At 39.5% G+C, this 22,289-nt stretch overlaps 2 protein-coding genes across 6 annotated transcripts in view; both read left to right on the forward strand.

The window, feature by feature from the left end:
• Nucleotides 1–12,001, forward strand: part of DHX40 (DEAH-box helicase 40) — a 37,658-nt gene extending 25,657 nt beyond the window's left edge. For both annotated transcript variants that reach the window (XM_028519389.2, XM_036033579.1), the window contains 6 exons: nt 4,727–4,841; nt 5,358–5,466; nt 6,136–6,230; nt 8,972–9,041; nt 9,297–9,525; nt 10,721–12,001. In XM_028519389.2, the coding sequence (XP_028375190.1) occupies nt 4,727–4,841; nt 5,358–5,466; nt 6,136–6,230; nt 8,972–9,041; nt 9,297–9,525; nt 10,721–10,860 (758 nt within the window). In that variant the 3' untranslated portion in view covers nt 10,861–12,001. The remainder of the gene's footprint in view (nt 1–4,726; nt 4,842–5,357; nt 5,467–6,135; nt 6,231–8,971; nt 9,042–9,296; nt 9,526–10,720) is intronic.
• An 8,958-nt stretch (nt 12,002–20,959) lies between these two features.
• CLTC (clathrin heavy chain) overlaps nt 20,960–22,289 on the forward strand; it is a 61,877-nt gene continuing 60,547 nt past the window's right edge. Inside the window, exon 1 of one of the 4 annotated variants that reach the window (XM_028521832.2) lies at nt 20,960–21,531. In XM_028521832.2, the coding sequence (XP_028377633.1) occupies nt 21,490–21,531 (42 nt within the window). In that variant the 5' untranslated portion in view covers nt 20,960–21,489. The remainder of the gene's footprint in view (nt 21,532–22,289) is intronic. The other 3 variants (XM_028521833.2, XM_036033580.1, XM_036033581.1) reach the window with 3 other exon arrangements.

Raw genomic sequence — 22,289 nt, forward strand, 5'->3', positions numbered from 1 at the left:
GTTATCACAGTTAGGAAATTGAACATTGATACAATACTATTATCTAGTCCAGAGTCCATATTTAAATTATTCATTGTTCCTAGAATATGCAAAAGTAGTTTCAGAATCGCTAAGCTGTACCATTGTTAAAGGCAACCCTATATAGCTAGAGCACAATATTTGCTTTTTTTTTTTTTTTTAGGTAAAATTTACATGTAGTAAAATGTATTAATTGGTTGGGTGTATAATTCAGTTAATTTTGTGAAAACCATGCACCCATAACCCACCACACACCCCTGTCAAGATACGGAACAGTTTTATCACTCCAGAAAATCCCCTCAGCACTTTCTCCCAGGCAGACACCATCCCACCTCCCACATCAGCCACTGTCCCGATTTTTTTCAGGTTGCTTTTGCCTCATCTGAAACATCGTGTAGATAGAACTATACAGTATGTCCTTTCTGTGTTTGGCTTCTTTTGGTCAACATCCTGTATGTGAGATTCACCCATTTTGTTTTATGTAACAGTGCTTTATTCTTTTTATTGTTGAGTAGTGTTTTGTTACTGTGTGAGTATTCAGCAGTCAGTCTATCATCCCGTTGACGGACATTAGAGTTTTCTTTTATCCTACTTGGAATTCATTCAACTTTTTGATTGTATAGATTAATGTTTTTCATCAAATCTTGGAATTACTTCCTCAAAAATTTGTCTGCCCTTTTCTCTCTCCTTTTGGCACTCCCTGTGCTTAATGGTGTCCCACATTTCTCAGACTGTTCCTTTTCCTCCATTTTTTCCCTCTGTTCTTGGAATTTCAGTCTCCCTTGATCTGTATTTTGCTGATTTATTCCTCTGCCAGCCCACGTCTACTGTTGAGCCCCATGTTGCGAAGCCTTCATTTTGTTTATCGTACATTTCAACTCCAGCAGTCAGCCACTGTCCTTGGGAGGTTGTACCTTAGTCCCTTAAGTCAGTGATGTTGTCACTCTTCACTATTAGGTCTGTGTTGTGTGGTTTGGAGACAGTTTTCACAGTTCAGGGAGTTTATGAGTTTGTCTTGTGTTGAGCCAAAGACCAGAGGCTCTGACTGTCTCTCTCCTTTGCTCCCCAGAAGGTGCAGCCTTGGGCATTTGCACAGTCTTCCACGACATGAGGACAGCTATGGTTTTAACAGGTTTCTCTGATCTTCCTGTTACATTTTTGGCTGGTCTGTTTCTGTTTTACCATGCCAAGCTGTTAGCCTCCACTGATGGCTCTGTTGTTGTTGACAGTGTCCTGGGGCATAAATGGCTTCGTGTTCTGATCCAAATAAAGTTGGGCACCTCGGCAGGGGTGAGGGGTTGCCAGTCTTTGGCAGCATTTGTCCCACCTAACCCTGGGAAGAATCTCTGTGCTGTGGAGCAGGGGATTGATTGGGCCCCTGCTCTTCACTGGCTGCCCTGCCTGGGGCCTCCCTGTGGAACAGAAGCTTGGGGTGGGAGGCAGTAGGAACTTCTGACCAGTAATCACAGCCTCCTCGGCACAAAGCCTGGCAAGACGGGATCTGTGGATATACCCTGGCTACCAAAAATGTTTTTTAATTAAGAAATTTTAAAAATACCTGAATAGCTCTAGGAAACTGGGAGTAGTGGGAGCTACCACTCAGCCACTGAACTCACTGGACAGATCTTCTACAATACAGAGCGGTAAGGCAATGGGGGACTGCACTGTCATTAGCCGTCCCCCCTTTCATCAGCTGCTCAGCCAGGATCCTCCGCATGGAGTAGAAACTAGGGATGAGAGAAAGGGCACCACCAGTGCCAAGGTTGCCAAGGTTGCCAAGGCCCCTAAATTAGCTCTGCACACACAGGTGGGGGGGGGGTGGTTGTCACCTATTCGAATGCAGTGCTCTCTGCGGTTCCTAATGAATTCCATAGATTCAGTCAGTCTCCAGAGATTTTGATAATTTTGACATGTTTAATAGATGTCTCTGTGGGAGAGAGGTTCTGCCTAACTCTTCACACTACCATTCCCTATATATTGTATAGCTCAAAAGTCAAACACTGCAAAAGAAATTAAGTGAAAAATGTCTTCCTTTCCTAAATATGTTTGCAGGTCTGATTGCTAGAGGCAGCAGCTACCACCATTTCTTATTCAAACTTAGAGAGATGTTCTTGCAGTATATACATATGTGACCTAGAATTAATTTTTAAACTTGGGTCATTAAGATCTTCAGCTGCTGCAAAAATTACCTTCAGTTTTTGAGCATGTGACTTGCTGATTCTTGTTATATCCAAAGTGTGCATTGATTGGCTTTCCAGCTGCTTCTAAGTGCATTTATTTATTTATTTATTTATTTATTTTTAAAGATTTTATTTATTCTTAGGGGGAAGGAAGTGCTGGGGTTCAGTCTTGGCGTGGTCTCAGGGTCCCCGAAGGATGCACGGCTCAGGCGAAGTGACTGAAGCGAGATACCCGGTGGGGTGCTGGAGGACAGCCAGGCTTTTTGGGCCCAACTGACTCACCAAGAAAAATCAGTCTTTATTTTTATAGGGGAAGTTATACAACATTCAATGCATAGTGTGATTATTAAAACAGAAATGGTTGCCCTGGCTGGTGTAGCTCAGTGGATTGAGTGCGGGCTGGGAACCAAAGTGTCCCAGGTTCGATTCCCAGCCAGGGTACATGCCTGGGTTGCAGGCCGTAACCCGCAGCAACCGCACATTGATGTTTCTCTCTCTCTACCCCCCTCTCTCTCTCTCTCTCTCTCTCCCTCTCTCTCTCCCTCTCTCCCTCTCTCCCTCTCTCTCTCCCTCTCTCCCTCTCTCCCTCTCTCTCTCTCTCTCCCTCCCTCTCCCTCCCTCCCTCTCTTCCCTCTCTAAAAATAAATAAATAAAATCTTTAAAAAAAAAAACAAAACCAGAAACGGTTACCACAGAAATAATTTCTAAAAACACAGAAGGTTTTTACAGATCAATCATGTTAAATAAAGAAATAACCGAAAAGTATAGGAGATCACACAGATCAACCATATTAAACAAAGGTTATTTTGACAAAGAGGGTCATTAATCAGATAGCCAATGAAGCTATATGGGCACAAACTTTCAGGTGCCAATTAGTAACTAGGTGTCTATTAAGATTCTAGGGATTGGTCTAAATTAAAAGGGTACAAGGGGTGATTTATAGATATATAGAAATCAGCTATTATCCATTAAGGTTAAATTTATCTCAATTAGGTAACTGGTTTTTTGCCTAGGTTTTTTGATTTATACATCTTGGGGGGGCCATGTTTTGTGTTCATTTCCATGTATTGAGGTTATTATTCTCAACTAGAACTCCTTGCTTCTATACACTCCTGTCCAGGGTATGGGAGGGGTAGTGGCTCTAATAAATCTTAAGCTTTCAAGTGGTGACTCCCTAAGAAACATTCCTAGCAACAGCTTCCTTCAGCATTCTGGCAGTTGGTCTGCCCATAGTTTAATTTTGTCCTTAACTTCCCAGGTAGGGGAAGCAGGCAACATAGGGTTGCTAGGGGTCTCTATTCTGTGGTCAGCAAGTCATTTCATGCAGAATCAGAGGCATTGTGCAGATTTTTTGTTGTAACACACAGGTATCCCACCACCTATTGCTAGCAGGGACAGACACACAGGAGGAGATAGACAGGAGATCCAGGCACAGTCGCCTCTGCTGTGCAGATGCGTCTCATCCAACCTGACTGTGTCAAAGGTCAGCTGTTGGTCGGCTCCTGATAAGGAAGGGAGAAAGAGAGGGAGAAAAACAGCCATGTGTGGGAGAACCATCAATTGGTTGCTTCTTGCATGCACCCTTACTAGGGACTGAGCCTACAACCCAGGCTAGTGCCCTGACTGGGAAAAGAACTTGAGAGCTTTCACTTTGTCGGACGATGCATGACCAACTGAGCCATACTGGTCAGGATTACAATATAGCTGTTTTTGAGAATGAATAATTCTATCTATACTGACATGATGTTGCTCTTAAATAAAGTTTCAGAACATATGTATACCCTATTTATGTTAAATTAAATTATTATATATGTATCCTTATAGATACATAGAAAATATCTTGGAGGACATACACTAAATAATTAACAATAAATAATTAACTAAATAATTAACGGTTAATTTTTTAAATAATTAACAATGGTGCCCTAGCTGGTGTGGTTCAGTGGATTGAGTACAGGCCTGTGAACCAGAGGGTTGCCAGTTCGATTCCCTGCAAGGGCACATGCCTGGGTTGTGGGCCAGGTCCCCAGTGGGGGGTGTATGAGAGGCAAGCACACATTGATGTTTCTCTCCCTTTCTTCCTCCCCCCTTCCTCTTTCTCTAAAAATAAATAAATAAGTCTTTTTAAAAAGAAAAATAAATAATTAGCAATGGTTAACTGGAGGATTGGTTTATGGGTAATGTGACAAAGTAGAGAACATTGAATTTTTATGTAATTTCTTTACTCTGAGCAGGGTTTACTCTTATGATAAAAATGAATTAAAAATAAGTATTAAGTACTATTGTAAAGGCAAATGGATTGGGAGAAGTAATGTTTGTATTCTTACAAAATTTCTGAAGCGTGGTTAAGAGAAGGAAAGGAGTTGTGGGAGTAGTTAGAGCCCCCCTCCTGAAAAAAGAAGTTAATATAGTTCCACCTTATTCTACCCCAGAGGGTGAGAGAAATTTTAATGAGCTTGAGTAAACAAAGTGAATGTAGACACTGGATGTAAAGTAGGACTAAACTGCCTCTGCCACTGTCATTTTAGTTGATCCAGAGTACCAGAAGGAAGCAGAGCAGAGACATCGAGAATTGGCAGCTAAAGCTGGAGGATTTAACGACTTTGCAACGTTAGCTGTCATTTTTGAGCAGTGCAAATCAAGGTATGTGAGTTATATGTACTGGAAATTGTCACTTTGAAATATAGCTCCAATATGTATGTATTGTGTGACTTTAGACAGTTAGGTTCGGTGGGGATGATATTGACCTTAAGGTATTTTTGTGAACATTAATGAGGTTTATCTATGTCAGGTGACTGTTACCTAGTAGGCATTTATTATATAATAGTTCTTTCTTCTCTCCCTAAACCTTTTCTGAAAATGACCTCAGAGAATTTTGGTTTTATATAGGTAGCTTAGATGAGAAAATGATTGGATATTTTGTTAAAGCATATGTGCATAAAAAACCCATTTACAAATAATTTTTTAATTCACTCAGAGGCACCCATATTATAATTTGTTTTTTTCAAATTCCTTGAAGTGCTTTTTCAGTAATAGGATGGGTCTCGTAAAACAGCTGCCAGTTGCTTTTTATTTTCTAGTTTTGTAACAGAAATGAGGATGTGAGACTCTTTCACTTGCAGAAGATGTTTTCAGGACACCAGTATTTTTGTTTTACAGTGGAGCTCCAGCGTCCTGGTGCCAAAAACATTGGATTCATTGGAGGTGCTTATTTTCTGCGTTTCGTGTTGAAGCTCAACTTCGAGAACTAATCAGGAAGCTTAAACAGGTAATTGCTATAATGGCTTTTTTTCTTGAGTAGCATTTGGGCAAGATCCTCTGAGTACCAAAACCATATAAATGATGAAATGTTCTAGCCTGGCTTGTAGTCACAGGCGCCATTCCTAACCCTGTGCGAACACCGAGCACAGTAATCTCTGGTCCTTCCAGGGGGTCCTTTACCTGGCCCCGGGTAGTCTCCTCACATTCCTGTGCTAGTCATACTGTGCTGCGTCCAGATCTCTCTGTGGATGCAGTTCTCTTCTCTCCTGAACTCCTGTGAACTCGAGGCATTTAGGTCTCCCTGGGCTCTCAGCTGTTTCTCTAACTCAGCGAGTTCTCTAGATTCAACTTGGGTTTTACCTTCTCTGCACCTTGATCCAAAATCTCTTTCAAGGCTGATTAAGCCGGGACAGTTGTGGGTTTTTCTTCATTTATTTCCTTTATTTCCTAAAGATCATCATCCCTTATTGCTTGATGTACATACAATATTTTGGAAATCATTATTTCATAAGTTTTGTCATTTTTTTGAGTGTTTGAAGCAGAAGGGTAAATCTGGTTCCTCTTACTCCATATTGGCCAGACATAGAATCTTTAGAAATGTGGACTTTTCAAAATAAAAGAGTGTTTTAAATTGTCGTGTGAGATTTACCACTGTATATATATATTTTTTCCATAGCAAAGTGATTTCCCAAGAGAGACCTTTGAGGGCCCTAAACACGAAGTACTGAGAAGATGTCTTTGTGCAGGCTATTTTAAAAATGTAGCTCGAAGGTAAGGCATGTGAGCTTGAGAGACAGATAAAGAAATACTACTGTATTTGACTATAGAATTGAACTACTTAATGTTAAAGATTGGTGGCTTGCTTACAGCTCTTTGGCTGTGATGACATCTGTTACAGGGATCCTTTTCGTAATTGTGACTTGTGCAGGCCTCAGAGTGGGATATATGGCTGCTCAAGTAGGGCAGGAGGGGAGTCTGAAGGACAGCTTTCCAGCCTGGGTGTCAGTGTCTACATTGAGTAACAAGGCTCGTCTTGCAGAGGGGTGGCTCTGTGTGGAGTGGGAAGGCCTAAAGGTTGAGGATGGCATCCCTGAAGGGTAGGCTGGCGTGGGTGTCAGGGCTTGAGCAGGGTGGGGAAAGCAGCACCCACATGGAAGTTGTTCAGTATTGAGGGTCAGAGTGAAGAGGGCATCTGTGCAAGGAAAGGGGTAACAGTGTTGGTGATAGAGATTCATTATATATGGAGGAGTTGATCACATAGTTAATATATTCAGGATAATAGTGAAGGGAGTTGGAAATACTGAAAGGGAGAACACAAGAATCAGCTCTGTGGTGTTGGATTAGAACGTTAGGGAGTTACTGTGAACTTACGTTTTTTGATAGATGGAAGGATAGATGGATGTGGAAATAAAAACAGATGTTACTGAGTGTATATATAAAAAACATTATATATATAAACATTTATATACATACATATCCCAACTCTAAGATGGACTGGGAACAATGATAATGCCCATATCTTGACTTGGAAAAATCATCTGCTACATAAAGGACTCACAGTTCTTTGGAGAAATAGGGCTGGGAAAGTACCAGATGAGTCCAGAACATCTTATTTTTCCAGCAAGCAAAGAAGTGATCAGTGAAGGTTGTGGCCATGTCAGCTTGAATAGGCTCTAGCTGATCAAATATGGGACATTTTGAACATCAAAATAAATGATAGTAATGGAGTATATCACCCACTGAATAAAATATGAAGCCATGTGTCTGTACTCATATAAATTAGTAACTGAGTGAATTAAAAGTTAAATGACAAATGGAGTTATGTACATCGTGGAGCATATCTCTCTAAATTTTTTAAAATTAAAAAAATTCAGTGGAGTGATATTGGTTAATAAAAATTATGTAGGTTTCAGCCCTGGCCGGTGTGGCTCAGTTGGAGCATCATCCTGTAACTGCAAAGTTGCATGTTCAATTCCCAGTCCACACATTTATAGGAGGCAACTGATCTATGCTTCTCTCTTGAATTGATGTTTCTCTCTCTCCCTTCCTCTCTCTCTCAAAGCAGTGAAAATATGTACTTGGGAGAGGCTAAAAAAATTATATAGGTTTCAGGTGTACAATTCTATAATACATCATCTTTATATTGTAATGTGTGTTCCCGAGACTTCTTCCATTACCATTTATTCCCCCTATAAAATTCTTGTTAATTACAAAGGGAAAAGTATCTTCTCAGTGGAAAAGCCAGGGAGATGCTATCTAAATCAAACAATCAAAGTGAACATTAACAGTTACGAAACAAATCAAAGTCATTTTTTTCCTGATAGCATATCATGAAAACACAGCATCACTTCTGTGATATTCCTGCCAAAGATGCATAATGTGAATCTAATTATCCTGAAACAGACAAACTCACATTGATGGACATACTACAATATAACTAGCCTATGATCTTTAAAGGTGTCAGGCTCATGGGGGTCAAAGAAAGACTGGGGAAGTATTCCAGAATGTAGCAGACTAAGGGGACATGAAAAGTAAAGGCAAATACATGATATTTGAACTGGACCTTTACTAGGACATTTGACAAAACTGATATATTACTAACATTTAAGGATTAATGTCAGTGATATGTCAGTGTTAATTCCCTGGTTTTATTGGATGATTATGGTTATGTAGAAGAATGTCCTTGATTATAGGAAATGCACACTCACATATTTGGGAATGATGGGGCATAAGGTTGGCAAGTAACTCTCAAATGGTTCAAATAAAAAATATTTTTGTGCTGTAGAAATATATACTGTACTACACAGATATATAAACAAATAACACTGTCTAATCTGCATTATAATAGAAATATATAGAGAGTGCCATAGGAAATAGATTATGGTCACAATTGAACTGGGGCTATTATTTTGACAACTTTTTTGGAATAATATTTGTGTAGGGAAGTCTAGATGAGGATGAGAATTTGAAATTAAGAACATGAATTAGAAAAATTCATGACATGTTCTAATCGTCAGATTTTAGAATAGTAAAAACCATTAATACCTTTGGAAAAAAGATAGAATATAAAGAACACTGTGTTGAAGTCAGAGGACCTGTGATTGGGGCTTTTACCACACATTAGCTCTGACCTTAAGAGGCTAGCCAATTTTTTTGAAATCTTACTTTTGACCTTGAAGTACCTAGCTCTCAAAACTGATAGGTTGTTTTGAGCCTTTAGCTTGAAAGTATTTTGGAAAGTATTGGAAACAAATACAGTGTTGTTAATTTTACTACTTACTCACCAAAAGTGTTTATACTTAAATAAATGACTGTTTAAGTTGTATCATTAGTTCGAGATGAATTGGTAGAGAAGTTACAGTGACAGTGGAATAAATTTAAACCTTTGTTTATAGTGCTCTTTGTAGCAGAACATATTATAATTGTTTATTGCTTGTACAATAAACTTAGTGCTGTACGTACTTCTTTGTTTTACTGTTACTGTGTTTCTCCTTTGGTTTTCTGGTTTTTAGATCTGTTGGGAGAACGTTTTGCACAATGGATGGGCGTGGAAGCCCAGTTCACATTCATCCTTCCTCAGCAGTAAGTACCTTATTTTTAATAAAGAGAAGAAATTTGTAACAGTATAGGAATAAGTAATATCCAAATGTCTTCTACTTTTTGCTTTGAGGTTAAATTTATTATATAGGTTGTAAAGGTATTGAGTTGGTCTATGCCTCCTGTTTGAAGCATATAGGGATTGATTCAGAAAAGTTTGGGCTAATAGTGTTCAGTTGATCTAATGTGGAATAAGGCATTTTATTGAGTTGTCATCCTTAAATGAATTCTTTTATTTAGCTTCATGAACAGGAAACCAAACTTGAATGGATCATTTTCCATGAGGTATTAGTTACCACCAAAGTCTACGCAAGAATTGTGTGTCCAATTCGTTATGAATGGGTGAGAGACTTGTTACCGAAGTTGCATGAATTTAATGCACATGATTTGAGCAGTGTGGCCCGACGTGAAGCAAGAGAAGATGCAAGAAGGAGATGGACAAATAAGGAAAATGTAAAACATCTAAAAGGTGAGTGTATCACTTGTTCTAGTGATATAAGTCCAGGAAGCATATGACCAAATTCTCATGTAATTACAGACATACTGCTACAGTGTTTAGATTCTGGCTCTATCTATTCAGAAAGCAAAGGCTTAATTGTGAGTCTCAGACTTAGTATTTTTGACTTCCTTCTTTCCTTTCAGTTAATCTTGTTTTTCTTAACCCCTCTATCCCACATTATTTTTTTTTAAAGATTTTATTTATTTATTTTTAGAGAGGGAAGGGAGGGAGACAGAGAGAGAGAGAGAAACATCAATGTGCGGTTGCTGGGGGTTATGGCCTGCAACCCAGGCATGTACCCTGGCTGGGAATCGAACCTGCGACACGTTAGTTTGCAGCCCGCACTCAATCCACTGAGCTACGCCAGCCAGGGCTATCCCACATTATTAACAAGAACATATATTGAGCTTTGACCATATGCTAAAATCTTGTATTACCCCATTGAATTTTCACAATAACCTTACAAGGTAAGTACATATCCCTACTTTATCTATGAAGGAGTACCTAGCAGTGTACAATAATTTGCTGAAAATCCCATAGCTCCTAACTGGTGAATCTGGATTCTGAATCCAAAAACCTGATTCTGTCACCTGTACTGTTAATTATTATGGCATACTGCTTCCCAGTAGTACTTTACTATTTTGATTTGGTTTATAAAATTTTGTAAATTATTATCTCAGAACTTCTTTTTTTTCATGAACTGTTAAGTCCCTAATTGGGAGGCATAAACAGTTGTGGTACTAATCTAGGACAGAAAGCTTAATTATTAGCTCACACACACAAAAAGCTTTTCATTTCAGTAAAGCTTTCCGAGGCTGATTGATGGAGCAGACTATATTATCCTATTTAACATCACTGAGAAATGCAGTGGTGAGGAATTTTGCCCACGATGAGAGAGGAGTCTTTTAGTGACATTAGACACTAGGTGTTTTGTTGCTGTGTACAACTGCAGTGTATAAAGGCCTGAATGGGGCCGTTTTTCTGGCTACTCAGGCCTCCGTGGTCTTATTTTTTAACTGTAGACTACATCGTTTCTTTTGAAAGGGCAGAATTTAATTTCATCTTATCTAAACATTGAAAATCAGGGCGTCTCTTTCTCTTAACATTTCTCATCATATTGAATCTCAAAACTAAAGTTTGCCTTGATAATTTGTTATGTTTTCAGATGGAATATCAAAAGAAGTCCTAAAGAAAATGCAAAGGAGAAACGACGATAAATCCATATCAGATGCACGGGCTCGTTTCCTTGAGAGAAAGCAGCAGAGGTCCCAGGATCACAGTGACACATTGAAGGAAACAGGCTAAGCAGTGAACCTTCCGATTCAGGAAGTAGGAAAAGCAGCCAAGAAATGTGCTTCTACTTGCCATTTATATAAGACAGCACTACCAAGAGGAGGTGGTCAGCAGCTGTTTCTAGCATAGGAGCTGAAAGCACATCCAAGCTCCTGAATACCAATGAATGGAATTTTCAAAGAAAAGATTGGGTTGCCATAGTCATAGGCAATGCTATATGAAACCAATGAAAGACAATACATGTGATATTTTTCTCACTTCAATTTTGCTGGCCTTAACTGGTATCAATGCTGTCACTGAGATATTTTCAAAGAACATTGAATTTTATGTAATCAGTGTGTATTCCCTTTGCATTAAAGTATTAAAAGTTATTTTCCTTAAATCTCTTTAAGGCCTTCGTGTTGCTATTAGAATAGTATTACATCAGGTTATCAGGTATGTGACTATTTCCTTCAGGAGGCTGAACATAAGAGGTTTTTACTCAGCAATACTTAGATGTCTGTTTAATCGCTAAAGAGCTTTATAGATATTTAGAGAAAAGACAGTTAGTGAATAAGAAAATTGCCTATGGCAAGATTCTTGGTTGAATTACTATTAATCCTTAAATTGATTTTTCTGGGATTATACAAATTCCTTTTTATATAAAAGTATATTGTTTAAAACAGTAGCTATAGCCATTAACCAAAGGACAGATGATATATATATGTTCTTTTTGTAGCTGTCCCTACATACTCGTGTGAGCACCATGTATGTAGGTGTGACAGTGTTTCAAACAGCCCTTCCACCTGGCCTACTCTCTTGCCTCCAGCTGCTTGGGCAGGACCATATAAACACCTATGATGCCGATCTTGAGGGGATCAAGAGGGGATTTTCAAAGCAGCCAACATTACATCACCCGTGTTTCGAAGTGTAACCTTGAGGCTGATTAGTATCACACTCAGGCCACATTCAATACTTGTCCACTCTGTTGTTTACTGCCTTGTATTCTAGTTATGTATTTGTCTTTCTCCCCCACTAGATTATATGCTCCTTTTGGGCAGGGACTGTGTCTTCTTCATCTTTGTATTCTTCATGGCATCTAGCACAGTGCTCTGCACATGGTAGTCACTCAGTGTTTGTTAAATAAAGCTATTGGTGTATTTAAAATTCAAAAGGCAGTAAGTGTGTTTTTAGATTATTTGTAAAAACTAAGAATCTGGTTTTTTATAGGTAACTAACACTTTCACATTATATCCTTTGCCATCTAAGTAGTTTTCTGTTCAATATTAGAAACCTAAAGTTTTACTGAAAAATCACACGAGGATCCAAATCCATGTGTTTGTTCTTGAAGTTAGGTGTGTGGTGGTGGTTTCTCGGAACATTGGTAATTTGTTCATTTTAACTTTCTGTGCTCTAGACACCGTTTTTGCACATTTGTCTTATCAGGTTCACTCCTCAGGTGTATGTATCAGTGCCTTCCTCAGATGTGGTGGGGGTGTATGCCAATTCTTGGAATGAAAGCTCGTTTATGAAGCACACAATCTAAATCTATAGTCCATATTCCACACTTTCATTAGTTCTCCTGATAATGTCCTTTATAGTGTTTTCCCCAGTTCTTAGTAAGAATCATGTATTATATTTAATCCCTTTTAATTTGGAAAAGGTCCTTAGTCTTTGTCTTTTACATTTAACATTCTGACATTTAAAAAAATAACACAGGTTAGTTATTTTATAGAATGTTCTCGATTTGTGTTTCTCTTAAGACATCAAATCTGGAGGCATGTGGTATTTGCCCCTTGCTGATACTAACTTTGATTACTTGGATAGGGTGTTTTTTGATTTTTCAGTCTAGTTACTCTTATAATTAATAAGCATTTTGGGGGGAGGGACACTTTGAAATTATGTGAAGTAGCCTATTCCTTATAAATTATCTTCCTCTGAATTTATCATCAACTGATGATTCTTGCTTGAATCAGTTTCATTCTTATGGTTGTAAAATGGTGATTTTTTTTCCCAATTCTTTCCTATATTTATTTGTTGTTATATCATAAGGAAGAGCTTTCCTTGAAGAACTTCTGATGAACAGATGGGTGCTAGGAAGAGCCTAGATCAAGACAGAATCAGAAAGCCCAGGGGGTGTTTGTGGGAAATGGCAAGCAGGCTAGTATATTTGGTGTATGGAGTTTATGTAGGAGAGAAATAGGCTGAAAATTTTGGTCGAGGACAGATGATGAAGGCTTTGAAAGCCACACATGGATCTGGCCCTTATTTGGTATTATATATGCATTTACTGGAGGGGAATGGCATCATTACAGCTTTAGGGTATAATTGTGGCAGTGGGGTCCATAAGACAAATTTATTTCCATTGAGGGGCCTGTGAGAGCAGCAGTATGAAAGGAATAATGCTGGATCTAGTTAAGAAAGTGGAAGGAGCCTTGGAGGAAAGGTGGTAGCTTTGAAAAAGTTTGTTTTTAGAAAATGGGGATTCACCTTTAAACTACTAAATGAAATGAAACAAAGAAACAAGTGAAGACAAATGTTATTAGAAAACTGGGCAAAGGAACTGGTCAGTCATTTCATAAAAGAAGAAACGTGAGTGGTCAATTAGTAAGATACTGAGTCTTATTAGTAATTAGGAAAATACAGTTGAAGATAACAGTGAGATACCATTCTTTTCCATCAATTGGCAACAATTAATAGGCCTGAAAAGTGTTGACATAGAATAAATTGTTTTATTTTAGAGAACATTTTTCGCACTATCTAGTAAGTTGAAGATGTGTATAACCTAGGACCCAGCAAGCCCACCCTTAGACTTATAGCCTAGGGACTCAGGGGTTGTATAAAATACTCTTCCTCATAAAATGTGACTCCCATAGATTCAGCATCAATTGATGATTTATGTTAAATATGTAAAAATCTTAAATACAGCATTCATAAAATGTATGCCATTGTTTCTAATAGTAAAACATTGGAAACAATGCATATAGCTATCAATAGGGAAATGGTTGAATAAATTGTGGTACATTCTTATGGTCAAATTCTTTAGTGCAGCGAAAGTGATTTCAGAGATTCCTGATGCCTGTTCCTAAAGTGCTCTGCAGAACAGATGAGCCTGTTTACATTCCTAACAGCAACTTAGTCAAGTGCCTGTCTACTGCAGCCTTGCAGTTCCTCAAAAATAGTCTTTTAATGATAGACCAAAAGAGGTGCCTCATTATTATGTTAATTTACATATTTAGATAATCAACTCTTGTATTCAAATTAAATAAACAGGAAATAAAATCAGCTCATTTGACTTTGATAAGGCCAGATAGTAAATATTTTAGGCTCTCAGGCCATACAGTCTTTGTTGCAACTACTCTGCTGTTGTAGTGTAAAAGCAGTCATGGGTGATACATAAACAAACGGATGGGTCTGTGTTCTAATAAAACTATTTATGGACAATGAAATTTTAATGTCATATAATTTTTCACGTTAGGAGATAATCTTTTGATTTCATTTTTCCCCACTTGCACTCTAATCCAGGGAAGCAACTTTTCACATACATATTCTGATTAAAATTATTTCATGTGAAATAAAAGGTTTTCTTTTGATTTTCAATTTACAAGAAAAGATCTTAATTTCGTGAAAGGAACTTTTCTGGTTTTTACTTCTTCATAGCAGAGCTGATGGGATTGAGCATAATGTAAATCACTAAATTAAAATTTTAATCTTTTGAGCACGGGCTGGGAACCAAAGTGTCCCAGGTTCGATTCCCAGCCAGGGTACATTCCTGGGTTGCAGGCCATAACCCCCAGCAACCGCACATTGATGTTTCTCTCTCTCTCTCTCTCTCTCTCTCTCTCTCTCCCTCCCTCCCTTCCCTCTCTAAAAATAAATAAATAAAATCTTAAAAAATAATAAAATAAAAATTAAGTCTGTTTAAAAAAATTTTTTTAATCTTTAAAGATTTTCAAAGTAATCTATTGTTTGTTAGCTGTTCCATTAACCTTAAAATGTGAACAATACAAAACCCACTGGTAAAGCTGTTAAAAATTTTTCAAAGAAAAGTATCACATTACTTGTTCAGATAAAATCTCGGTATGTTTCTTAACCTGATTTTACTTGGTCCTCAACTAAAACATAGGAAATTCTATGAGTTAACCCAAAGTATAACCTCACACCCAATTTGGTGGGGTTTTTTTGTACATACTGGTATTTACAACTGATTGTTGTGCTAACTCCAGGTGTGATTGTTAATAACGAGTTAGCCTAGGCTTCAAAGTAAATAGGTGGTACTGTCAAAAAATGTTGTAATAGTTTAAGAAGCAAGATCACTGGATTTCAAACTGAGGTTTTAAGAAAAAGTAGGACTGGTACTACAAAAAAGACAATTTGGTTGGTTGGGGAAAGGAGTCAAACACTGGAAAGAGGTGTGTCACTTTGGGAAGGGCTTTTTTGAAGGGCTTTGCAGTTTCCAGTCTGTGACTTGTGTTAACACTACGGTGGTCAAATAATGAGTTGAATGCCACTCATTCTTGCAGATAGAAAAACTGGAAAGTTGGCTTGGCCTGGGGTTTTCCTTTTACAGTGTGCAGCACTTAGAGACTGCCTTTGTGTGCCTGTCTGCTACTCTGTTTATGATAGTTCGCTTTCTTTCTTTCTTTTTTTATTTTATTATTTTTAGAGAGGGGAAGGGAAGGAGAAAGAGGAGAGGAACATCAATGTGTGGTTGCCTGTCACACGTCTCCTACTGGGGACGTGGCTGGCAACCTAGGCACATGCCCTAACCTGGAAATGGAACTGGCGGCCCTTTGGTTCTCAGGCCAGCACTCAATCCTCAGAGCTACACCAGCCAGGTACAATAGTTCCCTTTCAAGAAATGAAATTCTGAAGCCCTCCTCAACGTGGATGTGATCTCATCTCTTTATCTGATCTGATGGTTAGCTAGGTAGTCTAGAAAATGTAGAGATGGTAAAGGACTGTCCTTATCAGGTTTTACTTTCACCCTGTGGAAAGCTTTATATTTGAGTGGCTGGTATATCTAACCTTTCATAGAAGAAACCCTTTCATGGCTTTTGGTGCTAACAGGGTTGGCTCAGGAACGAAAAACAAAACTTAAATCAGTAAATATGAGGTAGGCTCACATGAATGCTACATATTTTTCATTATTGGAGTGTTACGGAATGAATAGTAGTTTATAGTTGTATACTGTACATCATTAAATTCACACTTACTTGGAATATGAACAACCAGGAAAAAGAAATAACCGGGTTTTTGGTTTGTTTTACATAATCCGCTTTTATCAGTTATGACACATTGAGGTAAGGTACTTTAAAAAAAGTAATTTCTAGTGTGTCCTAAATTTGATACATATTCAGATCAGACTACATTTGCAGATACACAAAAGCTTCAGTGATGAACTTCAGGGCTTTTTAAGATTGAGAAAAATCTTAAAAAGATTTGCTTTCCCCATATAGAACTTTTTTAAAAAAGCTTATTCAAAAGATTTTAATATTGAGTATTTAATTTTTCATCGTATGTATTGAAAAGTGAGTGCTGACCAAGTAAATTATACTGTCTTGAAACTTTGTTATTATTAAGTTAACCAAAATTCTTTACCAAATTTTAGTCCTTAACCATTCTGTTCTGAGGGAGTTCACTACTGTAACAAGTCTGCATGTGTGCACTGCTGCTGATAGAACTGTTCCTGAAATGTGACAGAATTTTAAGACTACTGAAAGAACATGTTTGTGGGTCATGCCTTGCTTTGGATTGGAGACAGTAATAACTCTAGGAAGGGAAAAGGGACTTCTACATATTTAGAGAAGAGAAAGAAAAAACAGCCCATAACAGCCATTTCCACACCCTGACCCTCTCATTGCCTCTTCATTCTGTAGAACCTCTCAAGGCTTCTTTTGACTTTGTGTTTTGGATATGAAAGGGATGTTGTAGCCCTGGCTGGTGTAGCTCAGTGGATTGAGTGCAGGCTGCGAACCAAAGTGTCATAGTTTTGACTACCAGTCAGGGTACATGTCTGGGTTGCAGGCCATGACCCCCAGCAGCCGCACATTGATGTTTCTCTCTCTCTCTCCCTCCCTTCCCTTTCTAAAAATAAATAAAAAAAATATTAAAGAAAGAAAGGGATGTTGTGATGTGGCATCTGACTTCCGACTGATTAGCAGGGTTATAACTCTTCTGGATTTTTTCTGTCCACAATGCCCTGTGTGCCACTATATTTGAACCAACTTTCCTGAGATGACTTTTTAAGGTAATGTTATGAGCCACTTCATTCCTCTGCTGGGATCTGATTTAATCTTTAGAAAACATGGGAGGGAGGGGACCATATAATATAATTAGACTCCAGATTGTATTCCCACAGGGCTATTTACTGGGAACATGCTCAGTCCTGAGACAGAATAAAGATTCATTAGATCTTACAGCCATCCATGATACATTATAAAACTTGTCCATGTAAATTAGGTATAAGACAAGCCCGAGTGAATGCTTATTGAGTTTAAGTTTAGGTCCATATCATTCTAAAAAAAAGGCTATGAATTTTTTTTTACTTGCCTTGTGTTTACTTTTTAATAGTTTTTTCATGTATTTTTTCCATTACTATTTATCCTCCTTATGTACTCTTCTATCTCCACCCACCACTCTCCCCGCTCTAATCACCACACAGTTGTGGGTTCTTGTTCTTTTTTGCTTGATCTCTCCATCCCTCGCCCCACCCCCAGCAGAGCTGACAGCCTGCTCTCTATCCATGAGTCTGTCTCTGTTTTGCTTGTTAGTTCAGTTTGAGCATTAGAGTCCACATGTGAGTGGAATCATAGGGAATTTGTCTTTCTCTGACTGGCTTAGCATAAGGTTGTGCTACTTTTTGGGTGAGCAACACAAGGCACCTAGAATCAGTGCCTTGTACAGGCCCCAAAGAAAGTGGGCACTATTGTGGTGACTAATACCTGAGCCACTTACTGGGTGTTTGATGTGTGCTGCTCTTTAATTCTGCTGGGATTCTCCCCAGTGGCCCTAACTGCTGTTTAAATGTCGAAACCACTTTTCTTACTTGGGTGATGCCACATTATATCCTGTTTGATTTCATTAAAATCTGAATTTTAAATATTTGGTAGGTACAGTGCATTAGGTTTAAAGTTAGCTTTAACAGTAATCTCAGTGTTTGAGAACTGCTTTGCTTTTTGGCTTTTGCAATGTAGCTAATTTTTGTTGTTTTTAAAAGGTCAAGTTAAAGGCAGGGGCCTTGATTCTGCATTTGCTTGAAGATGAACAGAGGAATTTTGTACAATGAAAAGTTTTTCTGAGGTGTCATTATTGTTGGAGGTATATATATCATTGTTACTGGTATAAAATATAAAATAGGGGCACAATAAAGTTTTCTCATATAGGTTTTGAGAAACTGGCATTCCTCAAAATAGCATTCGACCCATGCTAATGACCCTAATATTGAACATTCTGCTAAAAAAAAAGCTTCAAATTGAAAGAACTTGACCATTTATTTAATAAACATGGCTACCTTAATAAAATATTTTCTGAAACCCAAAGTCAGATGATGATACATTTCTAGTAGTAGTAGTTTACTATGTATTTATGTATTTGTTTGAGAAAGGGAGAGAAACATTGATTTATTGTCCCACTTTATTTATGCATTCACTGGTAGCTTGTTGTACATGCCCTGAGCAGAGATGGAACATGCAACCTTGGTGTATCAGAGGATGCTCTAACCAACTGAGCTACCTGGCCATGGTTGGCTTATAAAAAGACTTTATCATGGGGGAAAACCCCACAGCATTTGTTTCTGATTTATTATGTTATCTTCTTCTCTTTTTGTTTTAAGGTAGTACCTTAAGTCATTCAGTTACTGCTCAGGTAACAACAGTGACTCAGCCTCTGGGACTCCTAAACCAAGGACTAATGCTGTCCCCACCGCCCCCCACACCATTAGCAAGAAGAGCATACTACCATAAAAACCTCTTTTACTACTCCGGCCAAAATTATTGCTTTTTAAAAGCCACAGGTTTGGTTTTTTAATTTTTATCATCTGGTCTGGACCAATTTTTTTGTCTCAAAAAATTTTGTATTTATTGATTTGAAAGATACATTTCAGAATGAGCTGGTATATTGTGATCTACTTCTCTCCAAATGATTTCTGAAAACAATATATTCATTAGATTTCTGTGTGTGATGACACAGCAAAGTTACTTTAACACAACCTCAGCACACTTTTGGTTAGATATTCCACACCAAATATTCAAGCTAAAATCACTTGCTCTAAGGATTCTAAATGTACTTAAAATTATAGGTCTGTATGAAAACACAAGACAATTACCGTATTTTTCAGACCATAAGACACACCTAGATTTTAGAGGAAAATAGGAAAAAAATTTTTGAAGCAAAAAATGTGGTGAAATATTTAATTACATAAATAACAATATTTCACCAACGTAAATGTAAACAGAACTCAACAGCAGCATTACCTTTATTCCTCCCAAATGGGAGGGGTGCGTCTTATAGTCTGAAAAAATTACGGTATTATAAAGAAAATTTCTGTGGCTCATTCATGATACAACTCTTATACTCCAGATTCTGAGATTGGAAGTTAATTAAGCTAGTACTTTTACTGTAATAAAACGGTAACTCCTTTTGATTTTTAACTTAGATTTTGTCTACTTCCAGAAAGGTTTGAAAGCAGCTACTATTAAACTTGATATTAGAAAGGTCATTTTAAATGTTGCAGAATACACAATATCTTCACCTATTTAGCTTAACAAAACTAACAGAACAGTATGAAATTTTGCCAAACATAAATATTCACTCTTATGAAATGGTGGTACAGCTTTTCTTTTCAGAACATTCTGTTTTTGTTTTCTTACCTGCAAAGATTCTTCTCTCATCCCCAGTATGTATGTTTTGGGAAAAACATTAAAAGCAATTTAAATGATTAAGCAAACTTCAGGCAAAACTGCTTAACAGACAAAATGACTCTACACCTAATAGGGTTTTACATTTAGCTGGAAAGGACACTAAAAATAATCACTGTATATTTGAGTTTTTCCTCAAGACTTTCCTATTTTTGGAAAAATAATCACATCTCATAAAGGTGAAAGGCACAGAACTAAATGCTATCTTTTATTGTGTTTGTGCTATTATGACATACTACATCTTCTAATTTAGCAAGAAAGTGTCGGGAAGGTTATTAATAGATAATGATTACCGTCGATACCTTAATGCCCTTAAAAGGCACAACAGACACTCTAGCTTTTCAATGCTTACATGCCCAAACACTGTTAATTCACAGCAGTGTGCAGGTGGTCCCACCAATGGTTAGTCCTTTTCCCCGAGTGTACGTTAGTCACGCTGAGGAAGAAAGAACCTTAAGGTTTTACAAACCACCTTTAACCTTTTACCTAAATCTTTGAGCCCTATTAATTACTTGATATGGGCCCCCATCCAAAATCCTGCTGCCACAATTTTGGTCCAATTCTTTAGCGTATTTATGATCCTCAACTCCTTTAACACCAGACAAATTTATAATTAAGCTAGACCGACATACATATCTGCCAAAATGTGCGCAAGAAACGTTTAGCAAAAGCTATCACAAGGCCAGGGTGAGATATCTCAGAAATGGCTTTCACTGCCCTGTGAGCCAATTATTTAAGTAACACCCGAAGAGGCCGATAGTTCTAGTTAGAACTCAAGCATCAGCTCTCCAACCGTCACAAGGGCGTTCATAAGGGCAGGGAGGATTTTAAACCCCAATTCATTCCCCCTCCCTGGGATGTAAGAAAACACCCACTATATGAAACTAGGCGGGGGAGGAATGCTGCAGCTAGCTGCTAGGGGAGCGCTCTGCAGGGAGGCCGTTTCCCTGAGTCACAGAGAGGGCGGGAGGCTGGGCCCATCTGCCCACGCCAGGTCCTCTTCCTAAGGGCCTCAGTTTAAATAGGCAGGGCCCACCAGGGAAGGGAGCAGCACCGCCATTCCTCAAGGCAGCCCATCAGCCACCGCAATCCTAGGAAGCTCCATGTTTCCCTAAAACTCGTTCTGCATTCTGGCAGCACTCCGCCGACCTTCCAGACCACCATCACGTGCACCCGGAAGTACGTGGGTGGGACCTAAAGCGCCCACGGAAGTGGCGTAGTCTACCCCTAGTCGCATGATGTGGCAAAATGCAAAAAAAAAAAAAAAAAAAAAAAAAAGGAGGGGGAGGGAGGGAAAAGCCGGAGACTGGGGAAAGTGATGAGTCTAAAAAAGTAGTCCCTTCGCTTCCTCTGGTTACCCTCGCAGCAATAAGCGAAGCTTTGAACGCACTGCGTCCCGAATTCCTGCGCCTGCTGTATCGCGGCACTCCGTGGAGGGGTACATAAGACGGAGAGGGGTGAAGTGACTTGGGCGGAGTTCTGTCGCCGGGATCCCTCCGCAGGGCTCAGCCGTTTCCGGAGTCTGCGCTGCGCCCGGTTCCGCCATTGCGGCTCTCCCGGACCCTGGAGCCTCCGCCCCCGACCCGAGCTCTTTCGTCTGCCTGCCAGTTTCCTGCGTCCCCGGAGAGTATCCTGCCGAGCCCAGCCTACCCCCTCCCTTTTCTCCTCCTCTCCCTTGGAGAGCCCGGGCAGCCACTGCCCCGCAGCCCCAGTGACAGGAGGAGACCATACCCCCGACAGCGCCATGGCCCAGATTCTGCCAATTCGTTTTCAGGAGCATCTCCAGGTGCGGCTCGACCAGGGCTAGTGAGGGCTGTGGAGAGGGTGGTAAGAAGGAAAAAGCTGGAGTCTGGGCCCAAGCAAAGAGCAGGATCGGAGGTGGGGGGGTATTGGTGTCTGGGGTAGGTGTTGGATGGCGGTGCTATCTTGGAAAGCTTAAGTGGCTAAATGGTGTGGGGTTTGGATGGAAAGGGCGAGAGTCGGGGTGCAAAGGGCAGCGGGGCCAGCCCAGGGTTCCAGGCCTTTCAGTCTTCTCTTACCCCTTTGCAAGAACTGCGCATACTAACTATCCCCCCCCTCCCCCAGTTTTGTTCAGTTCATTCATTTTGGTAGGTCAGGGGTTGGGGGGGGGGGCGGGATTCTCCCGCGTTTCTTCCCTGTTTCTTCCGCATTTCTTCCGGAGCAAGGATCTCATCGCCTAGGCCATTGTAGGGCTGTCACCTCCCATTGCTCTTCTGTTCCCTTTCTCCACTCGTGTCTGCATCCAGGAGTTGTGGGGCGGGTGGGTTGGGGAGGAGCAACCTTTTTTTTCCCCTCCCTTTGTGGCTCTTAACTGAGAAAGACGCCTCGTTCCCTGGGTGGGGGGGGGGGGGGCGGGGGACGCCAGTGGCTTGCCTCTTGCCTTTCCCGAGGCAGTAGGATCAGGTCACTGAAGAAACCGAGGGAGGATAGAATAGGGGAACGTATTTCTCAGGGCGGTGTCACTCTCAGAGTGCGGTGGGGTCAAGGTCCCTAGAAGAACTCGCTTTTTTTCCTCTTTCTTGA

The sequence above is a fragment of the Phyllostomus discolor genome, chromosome 8 (assembly GCF_004126475.2).
Source record: "Phyllostomus discolor isolate MPI-MPIP mPhyDis1 chromosome 8, mPhyDis1.pri.v3, whole genome shotgun sequence".
Lineage (NCBI taxonomy): Eukaryota > Metazoa > Chordata > Mammalia > Chiroptera > Phyllostomidae > Phyllostomus > Phyllostomus discolor.